At 40.9% G+C, this 25,849-nt stretch overlaps 1 protein-coding gene across 4 annotated transcripts; it reads right to left on the bottom strand.

Moving 5' to 3' along the window:
* Positions 1–283: 283 nt before the first annotated feature.
* Impact (impact RWD domain protein) lies at positions 284–25,729 on the bottom strand. 4 transcript variants are annotated; one of them, XM_028876665.2, is made up of 11 exons: positions 25,558–25,729; positions 24,670–24,798; positions 23,624–23,676; positions 22,271–22,333; positions 14,789–14,874; positions 10,564–10,686; positions 9,701–9,798; positions 7,373–7,446; positions 5,377–5,467; positions 3,465–3,599; positions 284–2,820 (listed from the first exon to the last, which is right to left on the bottom strand). In XM_028876665.2, exons 2-11 carry the CDS (start codon positions 24,778–24,780, stop codon positions 2,755–2,757), a joined length of 900 nt encoding a protein of 299 aa, XP_028732498.1. In that variant the 5' UTR covers positions 24,781–24,798; positions 25,558–25,729; the 3' UTR covers positions 284–2,754. The 4 variants fall into 4 exon arrangements, with proteins under 4 accessions (XP_028732498.1, XP_028732497.1, XP_037052860.1 ...); XM_028876664.1 differs by lacking the exon at positions 25,558–25,729 and adding an exon at positions 25,438–25,551; XM_037196965.1 differs by lacking the exon at positions 25,558–25,729 and adding an exon at positions 25,044–25,410.
* Positions 25,730–25,849: the final 120 nt, after the last annotated feature.

Here is a 25,849-nt window from a genome sequence, read left to right as displayed (position 1 = left end):
TTTTTTTTTTTTTAAGCATTTATAATAGTGATGAGAATAAAGAACAATGTGGCTAGTCTACAAAGCGCTATGAGAATATATAAACCCTTCATGGAAAATTCCATTTCTACATTTTCCTAATAGTCCGGAATACATATAAAAACCTTCATGCAATGAAACAATACTTCACATTTGCTTCTAAGAGCTAAATTTGAAGAAAAAAAAATTGCTGAAAAACAACTGGGGGATGAGTTTGTATATTACAATGTACCCAGGAGACAGAATACAATGCAGTCGTAACAAGTTAAGCCATAGAAGAATATTTATTGATATGGGAAAATGTTAACAATATACTTCTATATGAAATGTGTAGGATAAAAAACAGTATATATACTTTAATATCATTTTAATGGAAAGAAAAATAGCCATATATACAAAATCATGCATAAGAAAAAATAAGAACTGTATACACCATTTATTGTCATCTCTTTAGTGGACTGGATGTGGTTACAATTTTCCCAATATCATTCAACCTGCCCTCCACACAGTATCTGCTTCATCTGTTCTGTGCTTCGTTGGAACTAATTAATGTCCTTCCAAACATCTCCTTCATGCAGCTACTGCTATGCCCATTAAGGTAGATGCTACTTGCTTTTATATACCAGCATGTGAAGAAAATTGTAACTAATATAATATAGAGAACACCACAGCAAACACCTGGCTATAGAAAGTTATTATCTGGAGAACTAGAAAATTCTCTACATATGATTTTTCTCTATTTTAATAGAGAAAAATATGCTACCATTATTTTGCATTGATGGTAAGAGTGAAATACATAATTTCAGGAGTTAGAACTGAAGAATTTGGGATCTCTCCTCCCTCCTGCAATGAAGAAGGTTAAGGAGCTCAACCTACAAAGTATGGTTAGTAATCTTGTAAAATGAAGAAAACATTTTAAGTGAAGGAAATGAGATCACAGATATAAAAAAAAATGTTTTGTCTTCTGTAAACACTAATACATTTTAGACAAAACACCAGGAAAGAAACTCAAAATTAGTGTGCTGGGAAAATTACTCCTTCCTCCTGCAGCATAAATTTTAGTGTTTTTATCGCTTTTCACAGGTCTGAAATGTCAATATTGTGAAATTATCTTTAGCAAATAATGTCTAAGTTCCGTAACAGTTAATACATAGGATATACTCAGCATTTCATGGAAACAGAGGTAAGTGCTCCAAATACACACATATAGGTTATCCTATAGTTCTCGATAAGGTACAACATTAAATAATGTTGAAAATAAGACTTCTGTCTCAGAACCCACTCTAGTGTAAAGCTGGCTCCTGGATTCCTACTTAAAATACCAAGTGAGGATGTGGAGCTTCCAGGGTTAAAGGTCAGAGAAGAACATCTGCCCACTCTCAGATGTTCCACATTCCGGTGTCATCCCAAAGCTTCTTCCTAATTTCATTCTGGTCCCTTCCTTGGGAGGGAGTCAAACAGGCCTGTGATCACTTGATGAACTTAGTAACTGCTGGCATTACATCTGATAGATAACGGTGTACAACTTACCTACATCTCAAAGGGACTCTCTCTGTCTTTTTCCTTACAAGGAACATGCAGGTGAAACATAAATAAATAAAACACTGTTAAAGGGGAGATTTGCCAAGAATTTGGAGGGAAAGAATTTGTTTTTCCTAATTAAAACATTAGTCCCTCCATCTCTCAACAAAAATCATGGAACTAAAAAACTGTCTAGACACAGATGCAAGTGTGCACAGACTAGCGCAGCTCTCCCCTGCAAGTGTGCACAGACTAGTCCAGCTCTCCCCTGTAAGTATGCACAGACTCGCCCAGCTCTCCCCTGCAAGTGTGCACAGACTCGCCCAGCTCTCCCCTGCAAGTGTGCACAGACTAGCCCAGCTCTCCCTGCACCAGTGGTGTTCTGCCACCTCACCTTACTGAAGTGTCCTGTTGGCCACAGCCCAGGGAAGGACACAAGGAAGAGACTCCCAGGTTGTTCAGAGACACTGTAATGTTTGTTACCTCACCACACTTAAGGGATGGAAGGACTCCCGAGACTCAACACTCACTGTTTCATTACAGGAATTAATAAAAGGCAGAGACTAAAAAAAAAAAATCACTTTTTGAAATTTCACAAAAAACAATTTTCAACAAAAGGGAGGACTAACAACTGGGCTAGCAGATATGTGGAATGTCCACTTTGGCACATAATCACAGATGGATACTCCTGGATTTTCACTTACTATTACTCCATGATAAACACTATAAGATGATAAGTGACAAGCTTGTGAAATCACAAGGAAAGATTCTCCATGGCTGCAGTCTTCACTGAGCCCCGCTCTGAGAAGCTACAGGAGCAGTAAAAGCCTGTTCATTTAATGGTGTGAGAATACCTATCACAAGAAATCAGGCATTTAGTCTTCTGAAGACACGTCTTCCCTGCCAAACAAAGGCACTTGACATGAACTGAAATGGACAGTTAGCTCAGGTAACTGCCCTGCATCTGCCACCTTCCAAGAGTTATAGGAAATGGTGACTAAGCTCATATCAGTTCCACACAAGTCAGAAACACTTGTGAATAATCCTAAATTCTCTGTTTTTGGCAAATGATAGAACCAAGGAAGGAAACATAACGCTGGTGTCCACGGTGAACTGGCTGACTGGAGCTGTCAAGTGGCCGTCTTCATGTATTCGTTAACCACTGGGAATGTGTACACAATGACTCGGAAATTAATCTTTCATACAGTTTCAAGATTAATGCTCACTCCGCTTCTTGTCTTTTTTTACTTTCTTCTTTCCCAAACTCTTAGATGACTCCTCCTGGAAAAGAAATCAGTCAATGCAGCACCTCCACGCCTGGTACAGACAGGACCTCATGGCAACCCCACAGCCAGTCCACACAGTGAAGCCTGAGTACTGCCTGAGACACTCCGGCTTACAGTCTAGGATAGTCTCTCCCGACAGGCAAGGCTAGTCAAGGAAAGCATTTTACCTAGTACATTTATGCTTGAAAAATCTCAATATTACTTCATCTCTCTCCATTCTCCCAAGTCTAAATAAATAGCTATGAACATATGTAATGCATAAGCCAAACAAACTCAGAATATAAAGAACACACGCACAGACATGTCAGGAAGCACAGATACTATGACACTAATGGAATTTAGGACTTTACAGATACCTCAAGAACATCTATTCAGTGTGACAGCTCACATCTCTCTAGACCTCAGTTTGAGGGCATGGACCACAGATAGTATTTCAAGGGGTCTCTGCTTTTTCTACTATAAAGTCTTGAGACCAGACTTACAAAAGCAGGTTCTCCCATCATTCTGACCAAGGCCTAGGTCTCCAGCTTTCCAGCTCAACAGCTTGACCACTGCAATGCCCATATTTTCACCCAGTCTTGATTTCCCTTTCGTACTTTCACGGTGACAGCAAACTCCACAGCATCAAGAATGACTTACAGGTGAACTTGTGAAGTTCTTCTCCACCAGTATGTTCCTGGCACAGTTGTTGATATGTTTGAAACGATCAGGTCCGAGCAGAATTCCTCCATACCAACGGGACACCACCACCATGACATTCTTCACATTCAAAATCTGTTATTTTCAGAAGCATAATTACACACAAATAGATGCGCACACACCTGAGTTTTAAGAATGAAATAACTGCTATCTAAAACAGCATGCACTGAGTAAAGCTGCTAACAACCCAGGGAGGAAAAGGTAGCACAAAGGGAATTTCGTAAGTCAACACAGTGTCTACACCCTCAGACTCTGAACTGTGGAGCCACTGGTCAGAGTGAGGGGAAACCATGAAGCAGGCCTCCCATTCTTACTGACTGTTACCCAGAAAGCTACCTGTAGGCAGCCTTTACCAGTAACAAAAGCAAAAACAAACAAACAAGACCTGCTCCTGATCAAACTTACTGAAGAGATGAGGACCTTCGCAAGTAAAGCTGAAACACTCGTCAAGTGCTGCCTTTAAAGAGAAGCCACCAGTGTTCCTATCTGACCCCACACCACAGAAAGGTTCGCAAGAGAAAGGCCTAGTTACAAAGCAAACTCCACATACATGAATAGAAGAAACTACCTGAGGAAAAAAGTAATCCACTCTTAAAATTAATGGACAATCAATGATCACCAGACAGATGAAGAAAATCTAGCAGGAGGAAAGAGAAAGGATGGGATAAACTAAGATGGGCCTGGAAAAAATTAAGGCTGAAAACAGTCCATTAAAGGAACTCAAACTAATACATGCAGACCAAATTTAAAAGCTATTTTATCTATAAAAACTGAGCAAGAATCCTAAGAAAAACAGAAATAGAAAACAGAAAAAAAAAAAAAAAGCTTAATACAGGAGCTAGAGAGATGACTCAGTTGTAAAGAGTACTTGCTGCTCTTGCAAGCACCCAGGTTCGATTCCCAGCACCCACACACAGCTCAGTCATCTGTAACTCCAGCTCCAGGGATCCAGCATCATCTCTGGCCTCTGCAGGCACTGTATGCACATGGTACACAGACATGATGCATACAAAACAGCCACACACATAAAGTAAACAATTGTTTTACAAAGAGGGAGACATTTCTAATAAGGAAGAGAATACTGCTTAAGAAAATTAAATGCAGCCGGGTGGTTGTGCGCACGCCTTTAATCCCAGCACTCGGGAGGCAGAGCCAGGCGGATCTCTGTGAGTTCCAGGCCAGCCTGGGCTACCAAGTGAGTTCCAGGAAAGGCGCAAAGCTACACAGAGAAACCCTGTCTCGAAAAACCAAAAAAAAGAAAAAAAAAAAAAAAAAAAGAAAAAAAGAAAATTAAATGCAAGATTGTTAAAAATACACAAATTTTATGCTGGGTGGTGGCAGTGGAGGTGGCGGCGGTGGTGGCCCACACCTTTAATCCCACCACTCAGGAGGCAGAGGCAGGCAGATCAATGTGAGTTTGAGGGTAGCCTGGTCTACAGAGTGAGATCCAGGACAGCCAGGGCTACACAGAGAAACCCTGTCTCAAAAAAAAAAAAAAAAAAAAAAAAAAAAAGGCTCACATTTCCTTGACAAAGAGATAAGCAATTTAATTTTCAACAATGAAGCATCCTCCATCCACCCCATGTTTCTGCGTCAAACCAACAGGGAGTTTCACAAAGACAGAAGAGAAGAGAGACAGGGAAGCCGCTGCCAGGAAACAAAGAGCAGTTCCCCAGAGCTGCAGACAGTCTTGTGTTTTTCCTGAAAAGCACGTCATCTGGGATTAACCGTCTGCACTGTCCCGGGTCCAGTGGTGAAGGTTTCCTGTCTCACATCATTCAAACGCCTCCTTCTTCCTAAGTGGAAACTCCATGGCTTGTAAGTGCCTATTCGAATTGAACTCGACACTGACCTCCATGAGGTGAAGAAGACGGCCTCCAGCAGCTGTCTCTCCATCATCCTCACAGTCCTGCAAGAAGGTCTGCTTGTCCTCACAGTATATCCTAAAACACACATGGAGGGCTGTATTTGTAAGCACCACAGTAGAATCAAATATGTCATATAATAAATGTTAGCCCTCAATATTTAATAATCAATATGATCACCTCCAAAATTAGCATATTTTTCTTAAAATCCTTCTTCAATTCTGTCTAGGGCATTCTTATGGTTGGCTGGCCACATAAGCCCATCTTCACCATGGGGACACTAGGACCCAGAGGTTTCTCCTTTTTATTATAGTGCAGCTTTTGTGAGAAGAATTTACACATGCAGTTCCCGTCAGAGGTCAGAGTGACGGAAAGCCGTCCGCTGAGGCTAGGCTGCATCGAGGCCTTATACAACAGAAACTGTAAGGTGATATGTAAGAAACAGGCGGTGCACTCCTAGCATATAATGAAAACACAAGTGCATCAAAGGAGATGAAGGCCACATATGTGAATGCTTCATAGTCTTCCTCTGTTAGTCCAGCTGTCGGGTTTTCAATATCCAGCTGCTGGACAAAGTGGCATACAACTGTGACCCCGGCACTCGGAAGGTAGGAGCAGAATCAGTGTAACACTCAATAAAGCAAGGTGGAGGCCAGCCTAGGCTACACGAGATCTTATCCAAAATAAAATACAATAAATAAATAGGCAAATAAAAAAGAATACATTAAATTTCTATCGAGATACTGTTCAGGGGGCACATACTCATATACATAAATAAATTCTTTTTTTTAAGATATGAATCTACTAATAGGAAAAACTTCCTTATGCAAACTGAATCTTCTGAATTTGAAGTTCCACTAATCTAGATTTTATAAACATTCAACTGAATTATAAATTTACACCAACTCCATATATCTATATTCTTTTTTACTTCAGGGCTAAACTACAACTTTAAGTCTTATTATTTTTTTATATTTTAAAATGTTCTTTATGTCTTCATTTGCAAATCAGCAAACATTTGCTGTCAAAACCCAAGGTATGCTATAAAAGCACTCTTAACTCATTATTTATAGGAGAATAAATTGGTTTAAAAATAGCCTTTGGGAAAATTTGAAATACATATCAACTTTCAAAAGTATTCATATTTTTTGATAATTCTACTATAAAACTATGTTCTTTTTAATTGTATCTGCATTTCACTTTTTCAAAAGAAGGTGAGGATCTGGTAGATGTGCTCCTCATCAGCTCAGTAACAAGAGCTTTAGGCACAAGCATGAGGAGCTAAGTCTGAGTTCCTGGACCCACGTGGAAAGCTGCCGTGGCCATGTGTGCCTGTGACCACCCAGCACTGAGGGTTACAGGGCAAAGACCAGGGGATGCTGAGGGTGTAATGGCCAGTGAGTCAACCAAAGCCGTGAGCTCCAGGCTCAGCAAGAGACCTTGTCTCAAGAAGCAAGGTGGAGAACAAAAGAGGACAAGCCCCAACACACAAGAAAGCATCCCCCATACATGTACATGTGTGCACACAAATATGAGCCAACTCAATCAACTCTGCAGAAATAATCTAATTCATGGACAAAAGATGTCTGCCAGACTCGCTTTACAATAGTGAAAATTTGAAAAACTGCACTGAAAAAGAAACGCTAAATAAATCGAGGTATGGAACCTCAATCAAGTATTGTAAGACACTGAAACAGTTTTTAATCAAGTAAATACAGAAAATATTTTTATTAAATTAAAAGAATAGGACACAGTTAAAGTATTGAAAAGAGTAACTTCTCACAGAAAAGACAACACACACAGAACACTGGCAACTGCAGCTGGCAGGAGCCAAAGCCTTCGGGCTGTGCCTCTCTCTCCCTGCACTTCGTGTTACCTCACAGGTCGTCTATCACAGTAAAGAGAGTTAGATTTTAAAGTCATGCACAGTTTTCCCAAGCACTGTTTATGAATGACATAGTCTAAAGGCTGACAGTCACTCACCTATAGGCATAGATATTGTGGGTGGCACTGGCTATTTTCTTATTCTCATACAATTTGGCAAGAACCATTTTCACCTTTAAAAAAAGCAGTAATATAAATAAACAAATATGACTTTTATTTGCTCTGTAAATGCTAGAAAAGTAGAATTAGAGTGATTTGATATACATCTTATACCAAAACATTCACTAAAGAATCCACTAAGCTCTGAAGTGACATAACAGGGCAGACACTTTCTAAGCACCAATTACCAACAGATGTTTAGTCTGCATGTCTAAGGCATAATAAATGAAAATGTGTTCCCCGTGTAGAGAACTTTTCATGTAAACGCAAGCATTTCCAGAAACTAGCTCTGACATTCCTGACTGTGCCCACTCTGTGACAGGTGTACAGCAAGCGTGTGCTCCCAATGTTACAAAATCACAACTGTCTCTAGAAACCAAGCATGCTTCATGGGGGAGTTCTAACCCAGCTCTTGTAAGTGGCCGTTCTTCTGCATCAAAATGCAAGGGAGAAGAAGAGGCAATGAAGAAGAAATTCACTCAGAGGGAAATGCAAGGAACAGGAGGTTAGATGAATAACTAAATAACAAAAACCGCCCAGTCAAAACAGAATTTCAACTCAACAACAGATACATTTCAATATAGATATAAAATAAATAAATAAATATAAGAATGTCCCATTATGCCTACTTGAGACTCAGCTTTAAGCTGTGTATTTCCTTGTCAACCCTATAAGGAATAAGAAGAGAGGCTGAGGAAATGCTACCTGCTGCACCTTAAGAACATAAAGAAGGCTGGGCAACGGTGGTGGCGCACGCCTTTAATCCCAGCACTTGGGAGGCAGAGCCAGGCAGATCTCTGTGAGTTCGAAGTCAGCCTGGTCTACAGAGCAAGATTCAGGACAGGCACCAAAACTACACAGAAAAACCCTGTCTTGAAAAGACCAAAAAAAAAAAAAAAAAAAAAGAACATGAAGAAGATGCAAGACTCACCTACCGGTAAATTAGAAATTGAACACAGGTGGTTTTGTGTAAAGTGTTTAGGTTTTTTCCCTTGCAATGGAAATCAGCAAAGATTCTGTGAGAAGAAGACTGGGTGGAAAAGAGAGTGAGATACAGTCAGATTGCTACAAACTCAAGAGAAATAGTGGGGAAAAACCTGAGATGAACTCAGAGAGACCCAGTTTAATCTGCGGTCATCAGCCACCACTTTCAAGTTCTCAAACTCTGGATCAATACAGCAAAGCAATCATCTTAAAGAGTATTTCAGTTCTCACACTGTCTAAGGGTCTGTGATCAAGAAGAGAAAGAGGGTTCAGGATGGAAAATTCAGAACAGAGTGTCTAAGAAGGGTTCTGGAGGAGGATGAACAAAGGCCAAGGGCAGAATGGACTTCAAAAGAAAAGGTCAGTCAGCTGAATAGGAAAGCAGTCCTCCTGAGCACACATCTATGAAGAAGAAGAAGTCCTCTCCCAGTCCCTGAGAGTAAAGTCCTTGTAAAAAGAACTCTATTCCTAAGAGTCAAGGCTTCAGAGGCTCTTAGAGGGCTACGGGTGTAGAGCCCTTGCCAGATGTATGAGGTTCTGGCTCCGATTCCCAGCACTGCAAAGAAAAGAAGGGATGGGGGTGGGGTGGAGGTTAGAGTAGAAACAGAGTCCAAAGGAAGGAGATTAAGCACTGAATGTGAACAAGGGCACTTTCCCTGATGCTATTTAACTGTATATGTAGCATTGGAGCCACCTTGTACATCAATACAGAATTTCTGCTAGATCACAGCAATAGACAGATCCTGCTGGAAAAACATAAGAGAGTCAAGGACCTACAAACAGTGGTTTTGAAGAATGAGTTGCCATTTGCATCCTTTGGTAGGCATAAGGTCGACTAACACCAAGAAACAACATGTGGGAGACTGGACTTGGCATGTGGGCCCAAATGTTCTCCCTCATCAGGGAACAGTAGAACGGACTCAGCTTCGCATATTCAGTAGAACAAATCCTTCCTTCTGGTCATCTGGTGAGCATGATTTTCTACAGCAACACACGTTTTTCTTAAAGATTCACTGACGAATAAGCTCCAAGCAGAGTTTAAATACAACCCTAATATTGTAGCTCAGTGGTAGAATGCTTGTCTAGAACCGACATGAGCTAGTTTAATCCTCAACAAAAAGTAAAGTTTACACACAATTGTTAAAGCAGAAACAAGCAAATCTCTCACGCTCACAGGAATGTGGGGGCGGGGAAACAAATAAATGACGTCTGCATCATGTGAAACCGTAAGAGAGATGGAAACATCTCCTAGAACCACACTGGTGGGAAGATTCAGTCACGCACCTGCTTAGGACAGACTACGGGAGCCACATGGGCCTGAAAAGTGCTCCTTCGGTCTGTGATAGGAACGCCATGGTCAACTGGAGGCAGTTCTTCTATTTCTACAAAGCCAAAGAATTAATTTTCCTTCTTTTAAAAAGAAAATCAGCAATAAAGGAAAAGAACTGGGATATAAATAATATTGTATGGAAAAGTTAAGCAAAAGCAGCATGAATAATTACTTACCAAAATTAAACTTTAAGTAAAAGTTCATAAATCTATCGTATGTCAGAGAAATGATTTCCACCTGCCATTGCCACTCAGTCAGAGTGCTACAAAGCCCAGACTGACTTAAATCATGGGCTGCTGTTGTACTTTAGTTGGTGCAATATCTAGTTTGTAAGAGAGTAAAGGGCTACTCAGACCAATGACTGACAGATACTCACACCACAACGTGTTTCTCCATATAGGCCAACTTCTGGAGTGGGAAAGCTCTGACTGGCTTTATAGTGTGTGGCTGTAATCTACCATTAATATAATACAATACAATACAATATAATGTAATGTCTTCTATAAAACTGCTCCTACTTCCCATAGTGGAATTCAACACAACAGTGCTACATCCAGTCAGTGTGCCACAGAAGTGAAATCATTTCCAGTTGTTCTACCTTCTCAACGAGTTCACAAATCACTGTAACTTAACTATGGTAAAGAACCTACCTGTCTTGGCTGCTGCTAACCAAAAGGCTAATAGGAAGGGAACACAGTTCAACATCTGCAAGCAAGCAAGCAAGTACTCCCTCACACATGAGCCTTTGCTGTTTCTAGGCCTCCCCAAAGCAGTATCACCTGATCTCCTCCAGAGGAACTAGTTAGAAACACTGTACCTGGTACATGTTCACTGATGTTGAAGTCTACGGTTTTAACTGCATTTGCTCGCTGATGTTCTACAATGAGGTCATCTTCACATTCAACATCTTCCTCTTCAGTTTTTTTCTTTACATCTGGGCCTATATGAATATGAGACATTATGATTGAGCCATGAAGCAAATAAGAAATTAAACCTACAAAAATCATTGGAATCCTAGCACTTGGGAGGCAGACAGAGGCAGGCAGATCTTGGTGAGTCCCAGGCCAGCCTGGTATACATAGCAAGTTCTAGGTCATCCAGGGATATACAGTGAGACCTGTCTTTTAAAAAAAAAAAAAGAAAAGAAAAGAAAAGAAAAGAAAAGAAAAGAAAAGAAAAATAATTGGATCTTAACCTTTACACATCATTCTTCAACAGAAGAAATCATGATTTTTCTTACAACAGAATTCTAAAAATAAATCAATGAAGGCTTTGGGACTTTTTTTATCATGAGGTAAAAATCAGAGTGATAAAGATCTGGTAAGATCCACCAATGGGTACTGAAATTGTAGGCAAGAGTGTAAGAAAGAACAGGAAGGGAAGGAGAGGTGGCTCAGGGGCAGGGCATCCCTGCATGAGGAAGCCCCTGGTTCAATCCCCAGTACTGAAAGAAGAAAAGGAAAAGCCTCAGCATGGCCTTAAGGAACATTCCCCCAAAACTACAGTCTTGGAAAAAGGAAGTAAGAATATTATGTGAGCTGGGGGTTTGAGGCTAACCTGAGTACTGGGCAACATAGCAAGACCCTATTCCTCCCACCAAAAAACAAAACAAACAACAACAAAACACCCAAATGTCCTCCATACAAAAGGGAAGACATTAACTGTCATGATTAATTAATTTTACATGTCAACCTAGTGAGGCCCTAATGCGGAGATCTTTGAACAACACTATTACGGATGATGGAGGTATGTTTTGGATGGGAACAACATTTACATCCACCAACTTTGTCCTCCATCACAGTGAGGAGCCTCCTCCAAGTCAATGGAGAAAGACTGACCTCCATGAAGAGGATATTTTTCCAGCAGACTACCTTTGAACATAAACTGCAACATTAAATTATACTGTGCTGGTCCTTGCAAATTCCAAACTTGCCATCCTCATACTTGTACAAGCCAATTCCTCAAAATAAAGATCGATATACATATAAGCATATGGGGTTTGTTTTTTTGGAGAAGCCCAACATACTAACTTTATGGTGGAGACAACTAGTGGATACCACGTTAGCCAATGACCGAGGTAAACATTAACAATCGGGAGGCACACTGATCTCATGAGCTTCCTGGTGTGCGGTCATGTGCAGTTAGGAAGCAAACAGAAGTCATGAACTTCTCAGTGTGCTGTATGTAAAGGGTGCAGTATCATGTCTAGGTACTCTCACCAGCAGCTCACTCCAATCACAAGGACTAACAAGACCAAACCATCAGCATTCCATAAAATAAATGGTCAGAATATTCACAAGTATCGAAGTTATCAAAGTTAGCAAAAGGGACTGGAGAGGTAGCTCAGTCGTTAAAGGGCTTGAGGAGCTGAATTTTATCCCTAGAATCCTTCCCACTGATGGGGAGGCAAAGGCAGGAAGACCCAGCAGGCTCACGTCCTGTCACACAAGATGGCGAAGGAGTTGGATTAAGGATGTAAAGAGCGACTGTACTGTTTCTGTTACTCTTCTATAAGTTTAAAATAAGCTCTGATTTCTTTTAAAAATTTAAAAAGTTGTGTGGACATACTTAAAAATTTAAAGACTCTCTTCTAGAAAAATAAAAAACAAAATAATACTGAAATAAAATTACTTAATTACTTGACAAGTAGATGCCCTGAAGAAAATTCTCATGCTGAACCCTGATCACTAACTCTTACCCTAATATAGTTCTTTAACAAGGTTTTGTTTGTTGTTTTTTTACTTTTACAAAAAATTAGAATAGAACATAATGGTTACAGGATTTTCATATACATCTGTGTGTGTGTATATGTGTACACACATGTATACACACACACACACATATATATATATATACCCGTTTTGGTGGGCTGTTGATTTGGTAGTATTGAGGATCAAACTCAGGGCCTTGAAATGTTAGGTATATATTCTACCACTAAGTTACATTCCCAGTCCAAAAAACAATTTTAAAGAAAAAGACCCAAACAAAATTCCTAAAATAAAATTTTAAAGTACTTTTCACCACAAAACAGTAACTTCAAAATTTGAAGAGCCAAGGTTACGGAGGTGAAGGTCACTGCTGAAATGAGTTTAATTTTGCTGAGAGTTGAATGATCCAAATGTTCTGGAGTTCTAAATTTCTGCTGGTAGCACACTCAATTTCTACAGCTATTCTAACTCTACAAGACAAGCTGGCAAAATTCACTTTGAGAATTTCTAGGGATTTATTCTTTCTCATACATGCTCTGAATTCTGTGAAATCAGAACATGGATCCAAAAGTCAAAGAAAACACTTTAAAAATGCTACAGAGATTAGTGCCTTTACGCCACTCTCTCTCCACTCCTCTCTGATTTTTAAAAAAGCAGTAAAAATATTTGCTTTTATAGAAAATGGTAAAAGTGATCTGAAAACCCAGACTGCTATCAACTTTAAACATCCAACATAATTAGTTCTCTGTAAATAACCTTCTTTTAAAAGTTCTAAATAAGCTACAGGCTCTTTATAACTCTTCCCCCAACACTGAAAACAGTGTCACCTGTGGTGACATTACCAAGTAGTTGCGAAGGAACACCAGGCTGCCTGGGAAGGGAGTTCTGTCTCTTCAAAGGCCTTTGTGGGGGTGGGAGCGGAGCAGGTGCAGGACGGAGCCTGCCCACGCTGTCGCTGTCGTCCACTCCGCCCGCCCGCGGTCTAACAAAAGGCAATGCTGTCAGCGTCTGTGTGAAGGTTACTCCTTCCTTCACTTCGAAGGGTGAATGATTGTGGTGCATGGATTGCATCGCAATTTCAAAGTCTATTTTAAAATTTAACTCTATATCCTATTACTAGTCAAAATACTTCTCAGAGTTCTTTTTTGATGAACACTAGATTTGTTTAGGACTAATATCTAATTTATATATCCAAATCATAAGGAATTCTACAAAGTTTATAATACCTTAATGACATTCAGTGTATTTTAGGTTCAAGTTGTTTCCCCACAAAATTCTACATTCTAAAAGTATAATCCACAGAGAAACCTTATAGAAAGAAATTACTATAACTACATAAGTAAGTGAACTCTCAAGAGAAACTTCTTTTTATGATATAGAATCCATAAACCTTGCAGGACACAGTGTGATACGCCTTTAATCTCAGCCACAGGAGAATAGAGGCAAGCAGATCTCTGAGTTCAAGGCCAGCCTGGTCTACAGAGCGAGTCCCAGGACAGCCAGGGGTACACAGGAAAAGAAAGGAGAGGAGGGGACGGGAGGGGATGACGGGGAGGGGAGAGGAGGGAATGGAAAAGGAAAGGAAACAGGAAAGGAAGAAGAGGAGAAGAGAGGGGAAGGGAGGAGAGGAGAGGGGAAGGGAGGGGAGGAGAGGAGAGGGGAGGGGAGGGGAGGAGAGGAGAGGGGAAGGGAGGTGAGGGGAGGAGAGGAGAGGGGAAGGGAGGGGAGGAGAGAGGGGAAGGGAGGGGAGGAGAGGAGAGGTGAGGGGAGGAGAGGAGAGGGGAAGGGAGGGGAGGAGAGGTGAGGGGAGGAGTGGAGAGGGGAAGGGAGGGGAAGAGAGGGGAAGGGAGGGGAGGAGAGGAGAGGAAAGGTGAGGGGAGGAGAGGAGAGGGGAAGGGAGGGGAGGAGAGGGGAAGGGAGGGGAGGAGAGGAGAGGGGAAGGGAGGGGAGGAGAGGGGAAGGGAGGGGAGGAGAGGAGAGGTGAGTGGAGGAGAGGAGAGGGGAAGGGAGGGGAGAGAAGAGAGGGGAAGGGAGGGGAGGAGAGGGGAAGGAAGGGGAGGAGAGGTGAGGGGAGGAGAGGAGAGGAGAAGGGAGGGGAGGAAAGGTGAGGGGAGGAGAGGGGAAGGGAGGGGAGAGGGGAAGGGAGGGGAGGAGAGGAGAGGGGAAGGGAGGGGAGGGAAGGGGAGGGGAGGGGAGGGGAGGGGAGGGGATTGGATGGAAAGAAAGAAACCACAAACCAGAATATAGATTCTCATGTGTAACTTCAATCATAGCATTCATATGAAAATTTAACTACTCCAAATTAGAAGACAGAAAGTTATCATTCAGTCTTACCTGGCTCTGTCAACTGGGATTTCTGTATCAGAACATCTCTTATTTTCTCCACCCACAGGTAAAGAATACTTTCACCAATATTCTGTCTAAATAAAATCCAGGGATAAAATTCATTGTTTCAAAAGTGCTACCTTCTCAAATTAAAAAAAAATTATTTACAATTATAACCCCAAGTCAGTGTAATAAAACCCAACCATGCCTTTCCAAATATATAATACACAAAATTTACCAACACTTATGTCTGAGTAACATATATTATGTATACCAACATTAAAGATTTCAAATGGCTCAAAAATGAACAGACCTTACTTAAAACTTAAGGAGAACAACTGCATCCAAAGAAAGGAAAGAAAATGTCTAAATCCGAACTACACAGATAAGATAGGTATCAACATGATTTGTTTCTATCCATAGGTGGTTTTGAGATTCGTGTCCAATCATCACTACCCTTTTCAACTCTCTGAACAAGTCAAACTACTTGTTTGGCCCACAGATCCTTCAACAAGGCATACACAGAGTATATCGGGACTCTCTCAGGAACTTAAGAGATCTAAAAGACATGTAACTCAACAGTTTTACATCCATAACATGTTTTCTGACAAACTAGTCTACTGAATAATTGATTCATTTTGGTTTCAAATGTTTGGCTGCCTCAAATAATTAAATTCGCCGGGCGGTGGTGGCGCACGCCTTTAATCCCAGCACTCGGGAGGCAGAGGCAGGCGGATCTCTGTGAGTTCAAGGCCAGCCTGGGCTACCAAGTGAGTCCCAGGAAAGGCGCAAAGCTACACAGAGAAACCCTGTCTCGAAAAATCAAAAAAAAAAATAAATAAATAAATAAAATAATAATAATTAAATTCATCTCAAATCACTGAAAAAAAGAATGTGCTTTGAGTTCTGAAGTTAAATGATAGGACATCAATAAAAGAAGGACCGAGTATCTCATGTTAGGGAGTGATGCTGACTATGGTAGCTTTGGAGTGTGTTTAAAGAAGGTTCCAACCTATGTCAGAGCAGCACCATACTGCTTCTCCTTTAAAACTCCCCTCAAAACCAGTACCCTTCTTTATGCCCTCATCAGTACCCACCAAAAGAAACTTTCAAAACAAGCACTTTTCAAACATTTCCAGACTGTCAAACCCACCCATCTCATTGGCACTTATCTTCTGGAACTAAAATGGTCTTTGCTGTATCTCTTTGCAAGCTTTATTTGTAGAAAGCAAAGACATAAACTGGAAAGGTTTCTAAAGACAGAGAATTTCTTTAAAGGATATCCACTCCTCTCTTCTCTGGACAATGCAAGTTCCAATGTATGAAGTGTACACCAGGTCCCAAGAACATTATATACACCAACACAGCTGATTCTTAGAACTGTCCAAAGACAGTGTCATGATTTCCCCATTATGAAGATGAGAACAGAGATCAGTTAGCTTATTCAACAGCTTTGTCATCAAGTAAAAAGGCCTGAGCTGAAATAAGAATTGAGAATTGAGGTGTAAAGCTCAGGTCACCTGCACCTTGTTCCCCTATCAAACAGCTAATGATAAGGATACTTCAATAGTCTATGGGATGGATTTGTATACAATCTACATGCACACCCTGCTAAAGGCTTGTCTGTCCTGGGTGAACCTTTGATCTAGGAGGCTTAGGAGGAACACAAGACTCAACCGCACTGCTGCAGGGGAGTCCTCCCTCTTTCAGAGCCTCTAGTATAGAGACTAACTGCATGAGGTCCTGGGACTATGGCAGGGAGCAGGAGAATGGCAAGCCTTTCTTAGTGTTGGTAACCATTCCTACACAAGAACACAGCTTTATATAGAGTTCTATCTCCCACCCTTATTCTACTGAATTCCTCATATCACCATGCCCCTAGTGATTTTAATATTAACGTAGACTGAACACCTACTATACATAAGAAGTACCAAAATGCTTATTACCCCAGTCCGTACTCACTAGCCCCTGTGAAACTTGAAAACTGTCCCTTCATAAATATGAATTCACATTCTGATTTTGTTCTTTAAGATAAGATCTTGATGTATGCAGCCCAAGCAAGTCTATATGTCTACTCACCATGCAGCCCAGGCTGCCTTGAATCCATACTCTTCCTATCTCAGTCTCTGCACTGGACTTACAGACTAGGGTCACTCCATCTGACTCCTCATTCAACATTTGAAAAATAATACCTTGGAAGAATTTCTATGATTGGTAATTTCCCACAGCAACAAAGGAAATTCAACCTTCACTTCAGATGTCTTCTCCTCACCATGGCTCCCCATGAAGGCACAGGCCAGAGCACTACTGAGTTTCATGCACCGCTGTGTCTGTCTTCACTAGCATTAGCAAGGTTGCTGCTTGAGAATCCAGTGCAAAGAGTCACTGTGGCTATGAGGCTTTCTGGGTCAAGTAGAAATCATTCTCTAACACAGAACCCCCCAAAAGTCTACCACTAAAGTACAAAAATGTTTGTATTAGAAGTATTAGAAGTATTACACTGTATTTGTTTTCTCTTGCGACAAGAATTTCTTTCTTTCTTTCTTTCTTTCTTTCTTTCTTTCTTTCTTTCTTTCTTTCTTTCTTTCTTTCTTTCTTTTTTTTTTTTTTTTTTGAGCTAAGGATCGAATCCAGGGCTAAACCACTGAGCTAAATCCCTAACCCTTATTTCTACCTTTTAACTATCCACTAGGAGTATGACTTATTTAAAAAAAAACTGGTCTTCCAACTTTTGCCATTCATTGCTGTGATGAAGGCCTTTACAGAAGGTAACTACACTGAGCAAAGCTGAAAGCCTTGCTCCTAAATACCTGCATCTTCCTTTTTGTGTATATTCTCTGGCTCACAGTAGGAAATTCTGCTTTCCCAAACACTTGCATCATCAGAGCTCCGAAGCCACAGGGCTGACAATGCCAGATGGGAATCTCCAAAACTGACCTGAAATAAACCTATTCTCTGTAAGTTATCTCAAGAGTTTTGTTTAAATAGTGCAAGGCTAACAAACCACTACTGTGTGTGAAATAAAGTATAGTACATAGATGTCACTTAATCCTTACAATGATACTATACTCATACTACCAGTATGAGAATAAACACAAAGAAGTATGCTATTCAAAAGCTGATTCCAGAAGCTTGACCAAAACAGCCTTAACACAGCCTAACAGGCTTCTGATGTTATGAGGTACACATTCATCCTCAAGTGTGTGTGTGCGTTGCTGAGGGTCAAGCCCAGGACCTCATTCATCTTGATTTGTATGTTTGTGATGCTGGGGATAAACCCCAGTACCTCACACATGCTAGGCAGGAGCACTAGCACTGAACTACATCCTGTGCCTGGCCATTATAATTTGCTTTGTTTTATTTGTCTGTTTCTTTTGTTTTTGTTTTGAGGCAGTCTTATTATGCAGCCCTGATTGCCCTGGAACTCAAGACATAGACTGGGCTGACCCTGAACTCACAATGATTTATCTGCCTCTGCCTCCCAAGTGCTGGGATCAAAGGTGTGTAACATCACACCTAGCTCTTTGTCTTCATTTTTAAATGCCAAATTCCTAGCAGAGAGGCAGTATATAGAAAATAGAAAATGTTTACCAAAAGATTCTTTCTTTCTTACCTGTCCATGTAAGTGGCCACTAATCATAGTTTATCTTCTTATATGGGCAAATATTAAATTTAGCATTCAAAATACTCTAGAGATATATAACTCAATAGTATCATATTTTGAAAATATAAACATTAAAAATTATGTTGGTAGATTTATATCTGATTTTTTTTTTTTTTTTCGAGACAGGGTTTCTCTGTGTAGCTTTGCGCCTTTCCTGGAACTCACTTGGTAGCCCAGGCTGGCCTCGAACTCACAGAGATCCGCCTGGCTCTGCCTCCCAAGTGCTGGGATTAAAGGCGTGCGCCACCACCGCCCAGCTTATATCTGATTTTTAAAGTTAGTAATACTTTTCATTTCTTGCCCATGACTGGAAATATATAAAATCATTAAAAGTTGTCACATGAAACTTTTAAAAAATACAATTCATATTGCTATTTATCACATGTGAAAATACTATCATTAGACTGCAATTATTATTCAAGCACTTTTACTAATCAAAACATTATGACCTCTCTCTTATCTTTAGAAAAAACTGTTTAAAACCTCTGAGTGAGGCAGAAGAGGCAAATTTTGTCCTATACGAGGCTTCTCCTAGTACCCAGGACTCTGGGAATCATGAGCAGGTAGGCGGGAAGGCACCGCACAAGCTATGGCATTGGTATAAGCAGGAGACAAATGTGTTAACATGATGGAAGTCAAGGGTGGAAAGATTTTCATGAAATAAAGTAGTCAAGTAAGTTATGATCTGAAAAGTGACCACCAGGTGTATAATTAATTGTAAGCAAGCCTGTAGTATATTTACCTTATTCTACATTAAGTGGTGAAGACAAGTTAAATAAAAATAATTGGATTACAAAAAGAAGCATGTTGGAAATACAATTGTTAGAATGGCCAGTAATGTTAAAACAGGCATCAAAAACATTTAACTAAAGAAATATTTATATACTGAGGATAACAGAATCACTAAGTAGGGGCCCAAGAAAGGTCTTTCAGGAAGGACAAGTAATATGGATTCCATGATGACTTACCATTTTCTAATTAAATATTTTGGGAGGAAAAGAAACCTGGCCTTGATCCCTGGGACATAAAGGGGACACTCTCACTGTACCAAACAGGACACCTAGAACATACAATAGATGCTTACTAGCGCCTGGATTCAGAAAAAAAAAAAAAAAAAAAAAAAACCCTGATAATCCAGAATAGTATCTGGTTTAATAAATCAACATATTTCATTAATCCAAATGAACCTTATCTTCTCTTGGCTAACGACCTATCAGTTTCCTTACAAATTTCCTACATCAATTCTTGTTGCTCTTCAGGCAATCACAATAGAGAACTAGGCTAACTTTTCCAAACTGAAGTCTTAGCATTGATTGGCATCCCACCTCTCAAAATTCAGCGTTCACTGGTTCCTATGGCTAAGAAAGAAAATCTCTAACAGAACCTACAGAACTCCGATCTTCCTGTCCACCTTTCCCAGTCTTTCCCCACAGGGTTAGTCTGTCTCCTACCACCCACTTCATGTCACCATGCCTATGCTCTGGCCTCTCACTGAAAGTATGTGAGCTAATTTACTCAGCTCTTAGTCCAACAAGCCACCTACAGACTCCCAGACCAGAATAAACCTGTCAAACTCAATCACCATCATAACGCCCCTCACAGCTCCAGAGTTACATTCACTTTTACAATGCTGCAGGTAATACATTCCCCTACCACACTAGAGAATTCTAAACGCTATGAAAAGGAATAATTTCTAGTTTTGCTAACCCATGTGTAGCCCGAATCTAATACACTGCTCACCATGTAGTACTTGGTGGGTGGATGAATGGATGGGTGAACTGCTGAATGAACAACAACAGTGCCTCTGTAGGATCTTGGTCTTTTAGATGACTACAAGAGAACTATCAAAGTATTCAGAACAAGTAATTATGATTTGAATCCTGCCGTCATCATTTTCACTCATCATATGCTACAAGAATACACACAACAAGGACAGCATCTCTGTGACCGGCCACACTGGTGGAAGCCCATGAACTGTGGACTGGTGGCTGTGGAGCCCTCATGGGACTGGACTAGGCCCTTTGGAAATGGAAGATGGTTGTTTGGCTCAAACTGTTTGGGGGGATCGAGATCTGTCCCTGGTGCATGGTCAGGCTTCTAGGAATCCGGTGTCTGAGGTGTGACGCCTTGAACAGCCTTGATGCAGTGGGAAGGAGCTTGGACCTGCCTAGGTTCAGTGTGCTGGGCTCTGCTGGCTCCCCATGGGAGACCTTGATTTGGGGGATGTAGGGATGCAGGATGTCTTGGGAAAGAGGGCTGGAGGGTGGGAGGAGAAAGGAGGGGAGATCTGTGGATGGTATGTGGAGTGAGCAGAAAGTTTCTTAATAAAGAAAAAAAAATTTTTTTTTAAAAAAAACTAGCGTAGGCCGGGCGGTGGTGGCACACACCTTTAATCCCAGCACTCAGGAGGCAGAGCCAGACGGATCTCTGTGAGTTCGAGGCCAGCCTGGACTACCAAGTGAGTCCCAGGAAAGGCGCAAAGCTACACAGAGAAACCCTGTCTGAAAAACCAAAAAAAAAAAAAAAAAAACTAGCGTAGAATCTGGTATACATTTGTTTATCCATAGCAGTTGCAAGAATCACCAAACTAATATTAATCTGCTCAAATCTCACTGGAGCCATGGATGCCCTGGGAGTTCTGAATTTCCTTGCTCCCTGTGGTATGGCTTTCTCTAAAATTCTTGTCTAAGACACAGAAACAGAAATTCATTAGGCATCTCCCAGGTTCTCTCCTTGTTCTTTGTTTTTTTTTAGAGACAAACTTTATAAACCCTGAAATTCTTTGTCCCATGCTATGGGCAAGTCCCCTGCACTGGTGGATTCTGGTGGCCACTTTGCTGTTGGGCCTGATCTCTCCATGCACCTACCACCTTGCAGTACTGTCTGAGTCTGTTCCTGGGCTGCTGTTACATCTAGGAATTTGAAGAAGTATGCACATTCATTTCCCCCCACTGTCCTTTTTGCCTGAAAACATTGAAGGAGGTCTGATTAATAATTCATGGAAAACTGTCTCTGTGACTGATAATTTTTAAAGGTATGTGGAATGAACTTGTCTGTTCTTTCATGTATGTTCCACTAACTCTTACTTTTATTAGGCTTATTGAACTTGGGAAGCTTATAGATTCTTCTTATGAAAATATGTTTTCTTCCAGGGTAAGGCTTAGGCTAAGGCAAAATAGCTAAATTTAAGAAACTGTTGACCAGGTAGCAAATCAAAGGCTATTTTCATAGGCTAATTAAGGAAGAATCAAGCAGGTAATGGTGAAGCTTCAGGAAGGTTCAAGAAGGTTAACTATGGGAAAAACAAATGCCTTTATGGTCCAGATAGTAAATACTAAATAGAAACCACACCCCACAATGTGCTAACATAAAACTAGTAATGATTTTGTACACAAATCCTGTGAAGTAGTTAATAAGGTCACTAATTTTCAAATGACAACCTTAGACCTTCAAAGGTTAAATAGTTAATTCATATCCATATTGCTCCATAAATTGTATAGCTGCTTAACCCCACATTCAGCAATAAATATATTGCTTTTATTTTTAACTCTTCAATTAAATATTTTGAAAGTCTAAAAAAAAGAACAGTATCTCTGAATTTGCCTTCAGAGGCCAAAATAAGTGTTATGCTTCCAACTTTAAATATTGCCACATTTTTCTATCAAATACGCATGTGAGTTTTGTAACTAACCTTTTAGTTTGTTTAAAGTGAATGTTTTTGTTAATGAGCCTAACAAAAGGTTCAGGGAAAGTATGTACATATCTGTCAAGAAGAACAGAGCAGAAGTCACTAGCAGAGTGTCTGGGAAAAGCTACCTGTCACTTACATGTATATTTCCTCAAGGCTGTTTGATAAGTCTGCACGTTCTTGCCCTTTCAGCCAAGGAGCACTAAGATTGAATAAAACACAGGAAAGAAAATTATTCAAGAATTAGATGAGTATTTCAAATATTCATTAATGTGTTTTTAAAATCTATACAGAGTTAAAATGTTTTCATTTGCCTTAATTCATTCAATCTGCTTAAGAAACCATAACAAAATCAACACGAATCTTACTGAATTTTAATGACCTAAAAAAACAGAAGCTGAGTTCCTCGGGTACCAGAAACCTGCCCAAATTTGCATCAGTGGCTGAACCTACTCAGGAATTTAACATTCCAGATCTGTAAGTCTGCCACAAGGCCAGGAGTTCTCATTTTCTTCTTCTGGCTGCAAAAGCTGGACTAACTAATAGGTTACTCCCAAAAATGAGCCCAACGAGTCAGCACATCGCCATGGGATTACAAAAGTGCCTTTTTCTCTGAAAAGATATTTGAAAGCATTCTGTATGTATCATTCTCAATAGATAAAAAAACACAGAACCAGCTGGGAGGTGGTGGCGCAAGCCTTTAATCCCAGCACTAGCAAGCAGGCGGATTCAGTGAGTCAGGCAGATCTACAGAGTGAGATAACAGTAACACAGAAAGTCTCGAAAAACTATTTTTATTAGTTTTATTGGCATAGTTTTTTGTTTGTTTGTTGTTTTCGAACAGGTTCTCTACTTTGCGCCTGAGCTCACTTGGTAGCAGCTGCCTCAATCACTGAGATCCGCCTGCTCTGCTTCCGAGTGCTGGATTAAAGCGGTCCACACCACCTTATGCATAGTGAAACACACACAAAAACAACACTTGTGGATACAACTTTTCATAGCCAATTTATGCAGCTCTGTTCATATGGCTTTGCTAAACTATGAAGTTAAAGGGGAGGCAGGTCATAGCCCACTTCTTCAACAGGTCAGCACTCCCGCAGATGAAGCTCAGACTACTAAGAAGTGGTCCTTCAACAGCAAGGACGGAGAGGCAGGCACAAGCGCCAAGCACCCTGGCTAAGTTCATGAAGGCAGGCAGCTTGAAGTTAATCCAAGAGCTGGGTTAGGAGCCCAGCAACAAGGCTTTCCTCGCCACCTCTCAGCACAGTCCCAGCTCTCTGACCTCTGGGGACTCGGACTCTTTTATACTAAGCAGTATGTATCAATGTGTTTTACACCACTCTGTAAAATGCTCACACTAACTTAAAAGATGTTCCTAATTTCTATATTGATTTTAAACAAAGTATTTTGTATAAACACAATGACTGTATAGAAAACTATCTTTGACAGTAAAATATTTCTATAAAAAGGTAAAGTTAAAAATATAGCTTACTTCAACTGATAAATAGGTGGCGCTGTACCTGGGTATTCACTCGGTAACATCACCTACGAGGAAGTTTTAAAACAAATTTGCTTACACTGATCACAGCTGAAAAGCAACTAAATTTATAAAGTCAGTCAATAAACAAGTTTCTAATTTGTCTAGACAAAAGACAAACCATTGGTTTATATACTATCAAGTGAAAATCTCCTCCATCATATTTATGGTTCTACAGAAAATGTTGTTAGGCTATCTGTGATTTTAGAAGCTAATTCTTGGCAGAGAAACTATAAAAGATGAAAGTTAAGAATAAGGTTAAGGGGGCTGGAGAGATGGCTCAGATGTTAGGAGTCCTGGATGTTCTTCCAAAGGACCCTGGTTCAGTTCCCAGCACCCACATAACAGCTCACAACTGTGTGTAACTCCAGTTCCAGGAGATCTAACACCCTCACACTGACACACATGTAGACAAAACAATAATGCACAATTAATCTTTTATTTTATTCTAAGTACAACTGAGTCTCAATAAAGAGACAAGTATTGCTCTATGGATTTTCATTCAAAACCTACTCTTCCTCTTAAATGTTAGCCACCTTTCCAGGTCTAAACCTTCTGTTATTGGTCAGAGCAACAAAAGGAAGTGTCACTCACGTCTATAAATAGAACATTAACACGTTTACTAATTAGAAGAATAACAACAAGATCTCATCAACGAAAGCATGATATGAGGGTGACCTCAGATTTAAATATCTACATTTGTATCAGCAAAGGCAATCCAGAAAGCAAGTCAAACTGGAATAATCATAAAGAGACAAATGTCACCAGTTATATATTAAGACTGGAAAATTAGCCGGGCGTTGGTGCGCACGCCTTTAATCCCAGCACTCGGGAGGCAGAGCCAGGCGGATCTCTGTGAGTTCGAGGCCAGCCTGGGCTACCAAGTGAGCTCCAGGAAAGGCGCAAAGCTACACAGAGAAACCCTGTCTCGAAAAACCAAAAAAAAAAAAAAAAAAAAAAAAAAACTGGAAAATCGCTACAAAGAAGAAGAAAAAAAATACCTGCAAGCAAAGTGTCCATTTTGGGTCATCTATGTCGTCGCTGATTCTAATACAGAATACTTTCGCGCAATCATCTATAACACACCACTCTTCCCCATAAATGGCAGCCATGGCTTCGATTTCCTCATTCTGAAAGTCGATGTTTGAAAGTCAACAAATGAACATACATGGATAAACCGAATCTTACCACCTTTTATGGCATTAACAAAAATGAGTCTTCGGAGGTCAAATGTTCTTAGCATGTTCGGCTGTCGGCTTTCCTGACACTATCGCCGTGACTGCAAGCAGCGCGCGCGCCCGCGTGAACGCGCACACATACACACACGCGCGCACACACACACGCACACAATTATATATCCTGTAATGAGACTTACCAATGAAAAGGCCATTCCCACACTATTAACACCATATTCCTGTTGCGTTTTCTCTGGTATTTCTGTTTTAGGTTTGTTGTCGTTAATTTGGGAACGAGACTCGGTAGCGTGCCCCCCCCCCCATTTTGCTACCTAGGCGCTGAAGAAATTATTTTAGGGTTAAAAAGTAATGGCAGCGAGGTGTGAAGGCGCTCGCCTTGAATGCCAGCTCTCTGAGGGCAGAGGCATGCAGACCTCTGCGAGTACAGCCCAGGATAGGCAGGGCTATGTGGACAGACACTGTCTCAAACCATCAACGAATGAACAGGCCTGAAGCGGGGAAACGGGGAGCCTGGTCGCGTGCGAACTGATGGTCCCCGAGTCCGGCTCCCGGGCTGCCGCTGGGGGCCCTCACCTGCCTCTGGTCACTCCCTACGTCACCCTCAGCCATGGGCCCCCGGGAGCAGCCACACCGCGACCACCTCGTAGTGCCCAGGTCGGGAAACCGAGGACAGGAAGCAGCGACTACACTGACCTATGGTGCACCGGAACCGAAAGTCCCGGGCCTCCCACAAGCACATCTGTTTCCAGGTCACCAGCCAGGCGCCGCAAGGGGCCCGAGGCAGCAGGGCTTTCGATCAGCGAGCGCGTTCTCGTGCGCGCGCACGCCTTTCTTGCAGCTTGAAGGCTTGCTTGTTGCAACTGCTGCTGGAGCCTCCAGCCTGTGCTTGTGATGCATCTTTCTCAACATCCTGAAAAGGTAATGTAGGCAAAATATGCTCATAAACATTAAAACTAGTTGTTAGAAAGACGTAACTAGCTTTATA

The sequence above is a fragment of the Peromyscus leucopus genome, chromosome 19 (assembly GCF_004664715.2).
Source record: "Peromyscus leucopus breed LL Stock chromosome 19, UCI_PerLeu_2.1, whole genome shotgun sequence".
NCBI lineage: Eukaryota > Metazoa > Chordata > Mammalia > Rodentia > Cricetidae > Peromyscus > Peromyscus leucopus.
The sequence above is the reverse complement of the archived record's forward strand: the minus strand, read 5'-3'. Positions and strand labels throughout refer to the sequence as shown.